Raw genomic sequence first — 13921 nt, 5'->3', positions numbered from 1 at the left:
CAGGCGGACGTGCGCGTCTGCATTATGAAATGGGTCAACTTGGCCGCTCAACCGCCGGGGGGGGGGGGGGGGGGGGGGGGGGCAAACCCAAATGTGCCGGCATGCAGAAAAAAGTAGCACAAAATAAACTTAAAATAAACGTAATTAAACATAAGTAGCCGGTCAAACGCCGGCCAAAGTCCACTTAAACATAATTAAGCATTAATTAAAACATTAAAAAAAAGTCTGTGCCCGCATTCTGCCACCCTGCACGCCATCCTAGACGTCGTCGGCCTTGCCCTTGCCCTTGCCGTCGACGCCGCCGTCGCCATCGCCGGTGAGGTCGATGAAGACGGGAGCAGGGCCTGCCACACCCGAACGCCGCCTGGTATGCTGCCAGGGCAGCCTCCTCCGACGTTTGCTGGGGCCGCAGCATTGCGGCTAGCCCCGCGCGCTCCTCCTCCTCCTTCTCGAGCCGGAGCGCCTCCGCATCGCGATGGAGTATGGTCTCGTAGCGCATCTGCTGCTCGCCGTCGTCCTGCTCTTGCCGGAGCCAGTGCGCCTTCCAGCGCTCAAGGTGGGCGGCCTCCTGCTCCGGCGTCGCGACGAAGTGGACGGGGGGCACGCTCACCCACTCGGGGTACTGGCCCGTCCACGAGTAGGCCTCCTCCGGCCAAGTGGGTGGAGACGGGGAGCGCTTCCGCGTCGGCTCCGGCTCCGGCTTGGGCTGGATGGGCGGCGAGGATGGCGGTGGCGGCACGAACAGCGGGGAGTGGACGGAGTCCCCCACCGCCGACAGGGCGAGGGCTTGCTCCAGCCCATCCTAGCGCACGTCCTCCTCGAGGCGGCTAGCCTCCAGCGCCTGCTGCAGGGCCTCCTCGAGGGCGGCCTGGTACTCCGCCTCCGCCTCCTCGTCCTCCGGCTGTACCTACGGGGGCGGCGGTGGAAACGGCGGTGAGACGGCGTGGACACCCGAGCGTCGTTGCTCCTCGTGTTCGAGGGCGAACCAAGCCTCCCAGTTGGAAGAGTCGGCGGCGTACTCGGGCATCCAACGCTGCTCCGGCGTGAGCTGCGCGCGGCGCCGGCGCACCTCCTCGTCGTGCGCCCGCTGGCTCCGCGGAACCGCCGACACCGGGATCCGTTGGGGATCCAAGTGCCAATGGTGCGGCAGCGTCACGTCAGGGTAGGGGAGGGGATGCCTGTACTCCCAGTGCCACCGCGCTTGGTGCACCGGGATGTGCAGGCGCCGGCGTTTCGGGCGGAAACGCGCCGGCGGTGGAAGGGGAGGGGGAGCACGGGAGGACGAGGCGCCAGAGGTGCACTTGCCCTTGGCCTTGCCATTGTTGCCGAAGATGCCCATGGCGGCCTAGGGTTTCTGTCGCCGGCGAGGAAGCAAGGGAGAGGTCGGGGGCCAGATGTGGACGGGAGAAGTGGATGAGACCGCCCCCCTGCCGCACGCATGCTTAAAAAGGACGCTTCCTGAGGCTGACAGGTGGGCCCGCTGTCGGTGGTCGTCATAAATAAGACGACCGGTGGCGGTTGGGTGGCCTACAGGTGGGGACACGGCGGACGCGCGGCGCGTCCGCTTCGCATCCGCGCCGACGCATTTCAGGCGTAATTTTGGGCCGGAAATGGGTCCGCGTGGACGCCAGCGGACGTGATTTGCGTTTTGGTCGTCGCGTTGGGCCTCTACTTTTGTCGCGCCGATTCAAACGGACGCAGGCAGATAAAATGAGTCGCCCGTTGGAATTGCTCTAAATGTCTGCAGACGCGTTCGGATACGCGAATTCGAGTAGGGTGCTTCGCAGGCGTCCGGGCCTCCGCTTTTGTGGGTTGTGTCCTTCGTCTCGTTCGTGTGCTTTTGGCACTAGCAGTCCAGGACCTCCACCGCTTGCACGAGGATGAGATGTGTAGGGCGCTGGACGCATGCGAGATGGCGCATCCGAGCGTGGCGGCAAAGGCGCGTCCGGCGTCCTCTGGGTGCAGCGGCGTCCGTTTTTTTTTTTGCCGTGCGAGGAGTTTCTCGAGGAGCTTCAGACGATGCACTTGAAGTGTTCGATGAAATGCTTAGTTGAATAAAGCCGGACAAATAAGAAAAAGAATTACTAGGGTTGGATAGTGGCTTCCGCATCCATGTCTACGAACAAGTCTGGACATGTCAACGGCCATTTTGTGGTTTCCATTTTGGTGAGTTTCATCGGAGATGCCCTAAACATTTGGACATCACTTCGAGGAATTAACTGCTGGATCGACCCGCTAGACACACATCCACGTCAGCAACCAATGAAGGAGAAACCATCCTCGATTGACTTATTTCCGCGTAATCCGGTTGCGGGTCCGGTGAACGAGCGCCAGCGTTATGTGTATGTGGTGATGTGCCTGTTGCAGAACATCATTTTCGACCCATTTGGCCTCAGCAGCTAGGTCAGTGGCAGTAGCAGTGCCACACCGACAGGCTAAGCATGCGTATTGCGTACTGGCCGCCTGCTAGTGCTATTCGTGCACATGTGCCGCGATTTTCATCAAAGCAAATGTTTTAAGTGAACTTTCTGGTGGGTACATGTTGGTCCAGTAAATGAGTTCACAACGTTAGCCATCATTGGCAGTAACAGGCAGCTCAGCCTATCTAGCAAGTGGATTACATTATACCCATACTATATGCTGCACAACAAAAATAAACAGAAGTCGCTGTTTTTTATTTATTTTAAAAAAATGGCAGAATAACTCTTCTGATCTCAGCACCCAAGGGTGCACACAACCAGTTTTTTACAAAGTCATAGTTATACCAGTCATAATAAAACAAAAATAAAGAACTCAGGTATTATTGAACCATGACCCAATTTTAGACATAAACCCTCTGATAAGTTGACCCAGCTTGTTGCTACACTCCATCATGGCCTCCTGCTGATCCGTTGGCTACAACATTGGCCATGACTGTAGCCAGTTGATAGATGTACATAGCCTGTAGATGATTAGACATAATGTTTTTTTGGTCAAACACAGCATCATTGTGGAAAGCCATATGGAGGAATGCAAAGCACTAACACCAACAATAAAGCTATGTTAGCGAAACAAGGGTGGCGGTTAATCAGCAAGCCTGAATCACTTTGTGCTTGAGTCTTGAAAGGGAAATATTACCATGACAGTAATATCATGTCTATTGGATGCAAAAGAAATGCCTCTAACACATGGAGAGCCATATTGTCGGGAACAGAAGCCCTTAACCTTGGATCGATAAGAAGAATTGGAGATGGTGCTAATACAAGAATTTGGGAGGATCCTTGGATCCCCCCAAATCCGGGATGGAAGCCAATTGTTAGAATGCCCAATTCTGGAGTTACACTGGTTCAGGAATTGTTAATGTTAAACCAGCACGTATGTACATGGTTCGGCAGCCTGGCTAGCCGGTCCCTTCCTTCCTTTCCTTGTAACCGAAGACTAGAGGTAGAGATAGAGATAGTCAGTTTATATTCTCTGCTATCCTTTGTAACTAGATATCTCTTTCCTCTCTCCCAAGTTGTAATCTAAACTACTTGTACGCTATCCAGGGAGTTGCACCCCTGTCAATATAACACGCAGGCGTCGCCCAGAGCAGGGTACGACGTTTCCCACATGGTAATCAGAGCCTAACTCTTCCCATCTAGCGATCTCCTCCTCCCACCGCCGCACCTCCTGCCATGGCCTCCTCTAGCGCAACCAACTCCACCCTCTCTGGCCAGATCACCGAACGCCTCACCCGAACAAACTACATCCTATGGCGAACTCAGATCACACCACAGCTTCGGGGGGCAGGGTTCTTCGGCTACGTAGACGGGAGCATGCCGGAGCCGGCCAAGGTCGTCGTCAGCAAGGACAAGGATGGCAAGGAGGAGTCCATCCCCAACCCGATTCACTCGGTTTGGATCCGAGAGGATCAGCAGGTGCTTGGTTACCTTCTGAATAACCTCTCCAAAGAAGTGCTTGTGCAGGTGACGTCGATCGCCCACGCGCACGAACTCTGGACAGCATTGGCGAGCATGTTCTCGTCCACATCGCTGTCTCGCGTCAACAACATCCGCGCGTCGCTCACGAACGCGCAGAAAGGACAGCAGTCGGTGGCCTCCTACTTCGCATCCATGCGGGGTTTCGCCGACGAGCTAGCTGCAGCAGGCAAGCCCCTGCAAGATGATGAGTTGATCTCCTACATCCTCAACGGGTTGGACATGGAGTATCAACCGCTCGTCTCCGCCCACGACGCTCGGATCGTCCCTGTCACCCTTGATGAGTTGTTCTCTATGATGAGCAATTTTGATCAACGGGTGGCCATATTCCAAGGAGCAGGCGCAGGAGGCGGCTTCAAATCTTCTGCCAACGCTGCCACCCGCGGCCGAGGCGGGGGCTCACGTCATCGAGGCCCTCCGCGGAACAGCAAGGGCAAGAGCAGCGGCGGCGGAGGCAACAGCAGCAACAACTCTGCACGCCACGGCGGCGGCGGTCGGCCCTCCTACACCAACAACAGGGGCCGGCGCAATGGCAGCTCCTCCAACAGCAGGTCTCGCCCCGACACAATCAGATGCCAAATCTGTGGGAAGCCGGGGCACTCTGCCAAGGACTGCTGGTACCGCTTTGATGAGGACGATGATGAGTCTTCTCAAGATGAAAAAGTGGCCGGAGCTGCTGATGGCTCCTACGGTGTCGACACAAATTGGTACGTTGACAGCGGTGCCACAAACCACATCACCAGCGAGCTTGACAAGGTGACTATGCGAGAGAAGTACCGTGGCAAAGATCACATCCACACCGCCAGTGGAGAAGGTATGAAAATTAGTCACATTGGTCATTCAGTTATTAAAACCCCTCATAGAAAAATTCATCTCCGAAATTTTTTGCATGTTCCTAGTGCTTCTAAAAATCTTCTTTCCGTTCATCGCATTGCCATTGACAACCATGTCTTTCTTGAATTTCACCCCTTCTTCTTTTTGATTAAGGATCAGGCAACGAGGAAGGTGCTATATCGAGGTAGATGCATTCGTGGGCTTTACCCTTTGATCCCGGAGATTAGAAGATTGAATAAACAAGTTTTTAGTGCCACCAAAGTGTCTTCAACACGATGGCACGATCGATTAGGACATGCTTCATTTTCTTTAGTTGAGAAGTTGCTTAGGAAGAATAAACTCCCATATGTTGGTGAGCGAGATGTTGAAACAATTTGTGATTCTTGCCAAAAGGCTAAAAGTCATCAATTACCGTATCCAATTTCCACTAGTGTTTCTACTATGCCTTTGCAACTTATCTTCTCTGATGTGTGGGGGCCTGCACCCTCTTCTGTTGGTAGACATACCTACTACGTGAGTTTCATTGACGACTATAGCAAGTTTTCTTGGATCTATCTTCTTAAGAAACGATCCGATGTGTTCCAAGTTTTTCTCAATTTTCAAGCTTTGGTTGAACGAAAATTCAATAGCAAGATCATTGCCCTCCAGTCTGACTGGGGAGGCGAATATGAAAAATTAAACTCTTTCTTTCAAAAACTTGGAATCTCTCATCATGTGTCTTGCCCGCATGCTCATCAACAGAATGGGTCAGCTGAGCGCAAGCACAGACACATTGTTGAGGTTGGCCTAGCACTTTTAGCTGGCGCCTCTATGCCCCTCAAATTCTGGGATGAGGCATTTCTTGCTGCAGTACACATCATCAATATGCTACCTAGTCGTGTCATAAACAATGAAACTCCCATGGAAAGACTTCTCCACACAAAACCAGATTACACAACACTTCGTGTTTTTGGATGTGCCTGTTGGCCCAATCTTCGTCCTTACAACAATCGCAAGCTTATGTTTCGATCCAAGCAATGCGTGTTTCTTGGTTACAGCAACCAACACAAAGGTGTCAAGTGTCTTGATATACCTACGGGTCGTGTGTATATCTCTCGCGATGTTGTTTTTGACGAGACACAATTTCCTTCTCCAAACTTCATCCCAACGCCGGCGCACTTCTACGTCAAGAAATTCTCCTTTTACCACCAAATCTCACCGGCCTTGATCTAGGGGAAATAATTCTGATGATCAACTATTGACTAATTCTCATAACCGTGTGCATGAGCTTTGTGATGATGCAGCTGAAAATTGTGAAGAAAATGGTGCAGCAACAGCCACAAACACTTCACATTTTATGTGTCAAGCCTTGGGGAACAAATCCCCTTCGGGATCAGCAGCGCAGGAGATCTGCAGCAGATCCGCCTCGGGATCGGCAGGCGGCAGGGCGCTGGAAACCGCGTCGCCAGCCAGGCGTGGCGCTGGCGCATCCACGAGCGACGCGCGGCGCTCCTCCACCGGTCCTGACGCGGCCTCCAGCCCGCACCAATCCGGCGTGGACACCCGGCCCACTGGGACTCGCTGGGCCACGAGCGGGCCCTGCCACTACGTGCGGCGACGGCAGCCGAGCCCTCCACCGCACGGGCGTGAGACAGACACGGATCCTGACGCCGATCCTGTCCTGTCCCCTGGCCCGCGATCCGGTGCTGATTTGCCCGGGCCCAGCCAATCATTGCCGCATGATGGGCAACCTGGCGCGGGATCGTCTGCGCCACATGCACCCGAGTCGGCGCTTTCTGGAGCCGTAGAGGATCCTGGCGATCTGTCCGAGGTTGCTACAGTAGCGCCGACAGGATCTGCCTCGGGATTGCAGCCTGTTCATGTGTCAGCAGGATCTTCTACAGCCATTGCTCCGCGTACACGCTTACAAAGAGGGGTAACCAAACCTATTAATTATAAACAAGTTGTGAAATTTGGTTTGGCGTGTTCCACAGGTGAACCTAGCACTCCTGAAGAGGCACTTAGTGATGCACGATGGAAGAAGGCCATGGAAGAAGAATACACTGCACTCCGCAAAAATAAAACATGGCACCTGGTTCCACCACGGCAAGGTAAAAATTTGATCGATTGCAAGTGGGTCTTCAGAATAAAGAGAAAATCTGATGGAACCATAGATCGTTACAAGGCCAGACTTGTTGCGAAGGGTTTTAAACAACGGTATGGCATAGACTATGAGGACACTTTTAGTCCGGTTGTTAAAGCTGCTACTATTCGCCTCGTATTGTCTATTGCTGTTTCCAGGGGATGGAGTCTCAGACAGCTAGATGTACAGAACGCGTTCCTTCATGGTGTTCTGGAAGAGGAAGTATACATGAAGCAACCTCCTGGGTTTGAAAGCAAAAGCAAACCATCTTATGTATGCAAACTTGACAAAGCTCTATATGGATTGAAACAGGCTCCCAGGGCGTGGTACTCACGACTGAGTCAGAAACTGCAAGCACTTGGTTTTCTTCCTTCAAAATCTGACACATCCTTGTTTATCTACAATAAGTCAAATACATCCATATTTGTTCTTATTTACGTTGATGATATCATTGTCACAAGTTCATCTAATGAAGCTGTGTCAGGACTGCTAAAGGATTTGAGTGCTGAGTTTGCTCTTAAGGATCTGGGAGACCTGCATTACTTCCTGGGTATTGAAGTCAAAAGGCATGAAGATAGCCTTCATCTCTCTCAGGAAAAGTATGCCACTGATCTGGTAAGGAGAGTTGGATTGCAAGGATGTAAGCCTTCACCAACACCACTATCTAGCACAGAAAAACTGTCACTTTTTGAGGGAAAACCTTTGAGTCAAGAAGACAGTACCAGATACAGAAGCTTAGTGGGAGCTCTTCAGTATTTAACCTTAACAAGGCCTGACATTTCCTTTGCTGTTAACAAAGTATGTCAATTTCTTCATGCTCCCACTACAACTCATTGGACTGCTGCAAAACGTATAGTGAGATATGTAAAAGATACTATGGCCCTTGGTCTTACTTTCAGCAAGTCCTCTTCAACCCTTGTTAGTGCTTTTTCTGATTCTGATTGGGCAGGATGTCCAGATGACAGACGCTCCACTGGAGGTTTTGCAGTATTCTTTGGACCAAATTTAATATCTTGGTGTGCAAAGAAACAAGCCACAGTGTCACGATCAAGTACAGAAGCTGAGTATAAAGCACTAGCTAATGCCACAGCAGAGATTATCTGGGTTCAGTCTATGTTAAAAGAGCTTGGTGTGAAGCACACTCGAGTCCCATGTCTATGATGTGATAATCTTGGTGCTACCTATTTATTGCTAATCCAGTCTTTCATGCCAGGACCAAACATATTGAGATAGACTTTCACTTTGTTCGAGAAAGGGTAGCTAATAAGCAATTGGAGATTCGTTTTGTGCACTCACGAGATCAAGTTGCAGATGGGTTCACAAAAGCATTACCTACAAGGAGTCTTGAGGAATTCAAGCGTAATCTCAACTTGACCAAGTTGTGATTAAGGGAGTGTGTTAAACCAGCACGTATGTACATGGTTCGGCAGCCTGGCTAGCCGGTCCCTTCCTTCCTTTCCTTGTAACCGAAGACTAGAGGTAGAGATAGAGATAGTCAGTTTATATTCTCTGTTATCCTTTGTAACTAGATATCTCTTTCCTCTCTCCCAAGTTGTAATCTAAACTACTTGTACGCTATCCAGGGAGTTGCGCCCCTGTCAATATAACACGCAGGCGTCGCCCAGAGCAGGGTACGACGTTTCCCACAGTTAAGACAAGATAATGGTGTTTGGGATGAAGCTCTAATTAATAACATCTTCCTACCAGTTGATTCCCAAGCTATAATACAAATACCTGTTGGTAGTCTGGATGTGGATATATGGGCATGGCAGTTGGAACGACATGGTAATTTCTCTGTTCGCTCCGCCTACAGAGCTCTACTAACAGCAAAGAATGCCATTGGGAAAACTATCAGTTCTTCACGAGACGAACGTACGCTTTGGAGAAAGCTTTGGCGACTAAAGGTCCCGCCAAAGGTCTGCAATTTTTGGTGGCGAGTTATCAAGAAATTCATTCCATGCCGGTCAGTTCTCAAGGATAGACATGTTGAGAAAATCCCGTTCTGCCGGTCCTGTGGCAGGGAAGAAAGCATTAAGCATGCTATGTTTGATTGCACTTGGGCCAAGAATTTTTGGCACCACCTCAAGCAGGTGTCCTCGGTAAAAATTCCAAAACTGCATCCGACTACATGGGCCATGGACATAATTGATAGCAACACAGTGTCTACTTATGATGTACCTTATATCTTGTGTCGAGCTTCGGCAGTCTGGACAGAGAGAAATGCTAGGGAGCATGAAGGTAGCACCAGGTCAGTGGATGAATCAGTTAAATGGGTTTCAGATATTGCTATAGACCTTTCTATGTCAGCTCACGCATCTACAGAGACTGCATGGAAGAAACGGGAGCAATGGACCACACCGTCGGAAGGCTTGCTGAAAATTAATGTTGATGCAAGCTTCAGTTCCAATACAACTGAGGGTGCTACAGGGGCTCTAATAAGGAACCATCAAGGAATTATGATAAGGGGCCAGGCTATTTGGTATGGGCAGGCTGCCAGTGCTCTGGTCATGGAAGCATTTGCAATCCGAGATGGCGTCAAATTAGCGTGTGATATTGGTCTTTCCAAGATCATCATAGAATCAGATGCGAAGGAGGTGGTCAATCTTTGGAGGAACAGATGCGAAGGTAGATCAGAGATTGCTTCCATCCTTCAAGAAATAGAAGAGCTTAGCGGGAATCTGGAGCTATTCCAGTTAACCTTTGCTGGTCGTGATGCCAATGAAGGGGCGCATCTTTGCGCTAAGCAAGCCTCGGAGAATAGAAGAAGATGTTTATGGATTAATTATGTACCAAACTTCTTAGTTCCCTGATTGCTGAACGATTGTAATCCCATTGTTTAATTGAATCAAAGCTCTTGATTTGCAAGAAAAAAGAAAAAAAAAGCACTAACACCAACAAGAGTAAGTGATCCTAATGCCGTCAGTTAAGGAATGACAATTAATGGTCTCCTCATTACGAAAAGCACAAAGCATACTGCTATTCCAGTTCTGCTTAGCTAGAGGTCCTCAAAACAAGTACTCCCTCCATAAAGAAAGATAAGAAACACTCTTATCTTTCTTTACAGAGGGAGTACCATAGTTTGACTTTGAGAGGAGTACCTAAGTACATATAGGCCTACTTCGACACCTAAAGCCCGTGGTAACAAAAGCCATATACATCGAGCTAACTGAAAATTTCCTAGATCAATGAATATCACATATAAAGGCATCCCTTTCATTATTAAGCTGCACGGTAGTTAAAATCAGCACAAAGGACGTTCCACTCCATTGACTTAACGCCAATAATAGGTTGTCTACACTCCAGAGGAAGGTTCGAAATTAAGGTGATACATAAACTAACACTACAGAGAAGTAATCGAAAAAAACTGACCAGCATGCTGAATCAAGGATCGAAATCCTTCTTAAGACACCACAATACTGCTCGCCGACTCATTTAATGGAGGACAAACTTCAGAAATCCCCATACGACTGAATGCTGGATTCAGTAGATCATTTGAATTCTCTGCTTCATCACCAGATTTGAACAACAAAACTTTTGGCCCATTCGGGTGTTCCTCAGCGGCCTTCTCCCATTGTTTCTGGGTTTCTTGACTGACTCTAGGATGAAGGATGACCTCCTCAAGATGTTCGAAACATTCAATGTTGATGACAGAAAGATCATTTATATCTTTGCAAAGAAGCTGGAGTGTGACGAGAAACCGCATAGCTCCTTGTTTGATTGTGGGGAATGTCGGACGTTGCAGCTCAAAACAAAGGCGTAGAAGCCTGGGCAGTGCATGAACTTCTATACTGAAGTCCTCAATTTCATGAGCAATCAGTTTTAAATACTGCAGGTGGCTCAAACTACTCAAAGCCTCAAGAACACCAGTTGTAAGTTTAGTAGTCGAAAGGCAAAGCTCCTTGAGACCCCGAAGTGATACAACAAACTGAGGCAATATAGTTAAGTTGCCATGTAATTTCAGAGAGCTGAGATAGCAGGGTCCTTGTATGGGATCCAGGAAATCTCCAGAGCATTCATCAAAATGAAGCGATAAAGAACGTGTAGTATCACTATTTTCGTCCTTTTTGTCCTGAATGAACTGTTGAATGGCCGTCATAAGATCGGACCAGTCAGTGCTACTTGCAGCTGCAGATGGCTTACACCAAATCTTCACCTTCCTCAATCTATTCATATGACCCATGAGATGAAGAAACCCTTCACTTCCATCGGTGATAAATCCTGCTAGAGTTTCAATGTTACTTTTTCCTTCGGAAAGAAACTTCCGCACTTCATTACCCGTCTTCTTTTTGAGGAAAACACTCTTTTTGTAGACTTTGTCTGAAATCCTAAACTCTCCCAATATGTGCATTAAACAGGGCAACAAAAAAACTTCCACCGGCAGTATATTTACCTTTGTTTTCCTCACATCAAGTGCCTCCAAATGCTCCAGTTTTGCAATATCCTCTGGAAGTTCGGTAACACTACCCCCAAGGCTCAGATACTTCAGCAGCAGCAGGTTGCATATGCCTTTGATATGATCATCCTTCAAGTCATCACATTTTTCAAGATCCAGGACTCGCAGCAGTTCATACTTGCTGAAATTGAGTACAGTTTTACATGCCTCCCCGAAGATTGTCAGGGATCGGACAAGTGATAAATCAATATTCTTGAATCTGTCATCATCTTTAGCATTTTTATGATGGAGAGAAAGCCGACGGGCATATTTGCCAGCCTCTTTCTTGTCATCACAAAACAAAGTTACAAAGTTCTGGGAGACTGACAACTGCAAAATGAACTCACGCATCATGCCATAAGTTTGGCAAGTCTTAACGTTACCATTGTTGCTTACACCGATGGGTTCGATGAGGTTCCGGTCCATAAGCTCGTCAAAATTTTCAGCTGCAAGTTTCATGGCATCACATGAAGCTTGGGTTTCTACAATCCCCTCAGCTGACCATCGCCTCAACAAGCTTTTCTTTCTCATGGGATGATCACTCGGGAACATGGCAAAATACAACAAGCAGGCTTTGAGAGCATGGCCGCCCAGACTGGCGTAGCTACGCATCAGAGCGCGTCGCATATCACCAAAGGTCTCTCCGTTCTCCATATGATAACGAATGTTGTTGCATGCATCTTCACAGGTACGTCCAATCGGCCAACCAATTGATTTCAAGAATTCACCCATGGTAATCAGGGCAAGGGGCTGGCCATAGCATTTGTTCAGAATTGCTGTTGTATCAGGTTGGTCATAATGCAAATATTTCTTTGGGCAAGCTTTCTCAGAGAATAATCGCTTCGAGCATTTTTCATCGAGTCTACTCATTCTGTGCACATAGCCGTTCTCAGAGCTGCAGGCAGTAGCAACTGACTGAATAGTTGTCGTCACCACAACTCTGCTGCTACCATCGTTGTCATCTGGGAAAGCTGATTTGATTCTTTTCCACTGCGCTTGGGTTTGAATGTCATCGATTACAATGAAATATCTGAAAAAACAAATCAAGAAGAAAAAATGATTTAATCTGCATCCTTTCTGAAGCCAGCTATACATAATGACTTTGCCAGTATCAATTACACCTGTGGGCACAGGGCCGCAATTTCTCACACTAGCTATATAAAATGCTGAGAAATTAGCAGGTTCAAGTACGTATATCTTTCGTTTTTAAGAGATTAAAACTCATAGTAGAAAAAGAGAAACATTAGAGAGTCACTCATTTTAATCATGATAAGAGAAGAACACATAGTCTGCTTATTTTTCAGGGCTTGCTTACAACAGCACAGAGTAATTAAGGAAACTGAAATATTACTGTTGACTCTTTTGAGTTTTGACTCAGCACTCTTAGTACTAGCAAGGTGATACCAAATTGATACATTAGTGCTTAACTAGAACTCTCTGAATCAATAAGTCAAATGTGATATGAATCCGAGAAGTAAAGCAGAGAGTTGTAAATACCTCTTGTTGGCCAAATGATTTCTGACTTGTACGCACAGCTGCGAGACATTGGAGGTGTCCAGCAGCACACTTTCCTGGCAATCAGATCCGAATTCCCGGAGCATGTTGGCCAGCACCTCCCCGGGGCTCCTGAGCGCGGCACAGACCCACGCGCGCTTGTCGAATCTCTCGCCGCCGGCTTCGGTTTTGTACACATCGGCGGCAAGAGCAGTCTTCCCCAACCCCCAGCACCCTACGATAGAGACCACCTTGAGCTGCATCGGCTGCCCCTCGGCCGCTTCCGCCAGCTGCTCCAGGAGCTTCGCCCGGTGCTCGTCGACGCCGACGAGATCTGCGTCGACGAGGCGCGGATCCGAAGCAGAGGAGGAGGGCGACGGGGCATCACCGGAGGTCTGGGCGGGGACGGGGTACCTCTGCCTCCGGTCGTGCGCCTCCACCACCATCTGCTTCATCCTCTGCAGCTTCTGGGCAAACTGCAGCCCAGTGAGGAGCGTCTTGGGGGACTGTACGCGCCGGCGGAACAGAGAAGACTGCTGCTTCCAGCTCGCGCGATACATGAGGCTGTCGATGCAGTCCTCTATCCCGTGAGCCAGTTCGCGCAGATCTTCGATCGACAGGAGCAGCAGGGCTGCTCCATGATCCTGTCTCGGCGCGTTGAGCTCCATGTCGATGGAACGGACAATCATGCCGAGCTCCTTCTCGAGGAATTTGATGTCCCTCATGATGTCCTTGCTCAGATTCCAACTCTTCTCCACCAGCGACAAGAGCTTCGGCAGCATAATTTTGATGGAGCCGCTCAAGATGGCGGCCTCCATCTCCGTTTCCTAGCTACGCGCTCTCGGCTGCTCGATCGATCCGCAGCTCTCCAGTACGCCTCTTGTATCGCCCCGTGGTTGACCGAAGAAGAGGATATCTGTTAGGCCAACCCAACGGGCGACTCTATTGGTCCGCTCGCGTCAATTTGGAGAGGAATGGACACAAATCAGAACCCAACGCGTGCCCGCAAATGGACGGGTGTTCATTTTTCGTCCAAACCATTTCCGGCCTAAAATTAGGTCAAGTTTGCATCGAAATGGA

At 49.3% G+C, this 13921-nt stretch overlaps 1 protein-coding gene across 1 annotated transcript; it reads right to left on the bottom strand.

Moving 5' to 3' along the window:
* Positions 1-2654: 2654 nt before the first annotated feature.
* LOC123114207 (disease resistance protein RGA4) lies at positions 2655-13783 on the bottom strand. The gene is made up of 3 exons (XM_044535590.1): positions 12845-13783; positions 10285-12377; positions 2655-2941 (listed from the first exon to the last, which is right to left on the bottom strand). Exons 1-2 carry the CDS (start codon positions 13657-13659, stop codon positions 10316-10318), a joined length of 2877 nt encoding a protein of 958 aa, XP_044391525.1. The 5' UTR covers positions 13660-13783; the 3' UTR covers positions 2655-2941; positions 10285-10315.
* Positions 13784-13921: the final 138 nt, after the last annotated feature.

The sequence above is a fragment of the Triticum aestivum genome, chromosome 5B (assembly GCF_018294505.1).
Source record: "Triticum aestivum cultivar Chinese Spring chromosome 5B, IWGSC CS RefSeq v2.1, whole genome shotgun sequence".
Lineage (NCBI taxonomy): Eukaryota > Viridiplantae > Streptophyta > Magnoliopsida > Poales > Poaceae > Triticum > Triticum aestivum.
The sequence above is the reverse complement of the archived record's forward strand: the minus strand, read 5'-3'. Positions and strand labels throughout refer to the sequence as shown.

What these genes read in the sequence shown, in the direction of transcription:
- LOC123114207 (XM_044535590.1), bottom strand. Translation starts at nt 13,659, where the DNA reads ATGGAGGCCGCCATCTTGAGCGGCTCCATCAAAATTATGCTGCCGAAG. An exon ending in AATCATTTGGCCAACAAGAG is followed by an intron (nt 12,378 to 12,844) that starts GTATTTACAACT and finishes TTGTTTTTTCAG; the next exon opens with ATATTTCATTGTAATCGATG.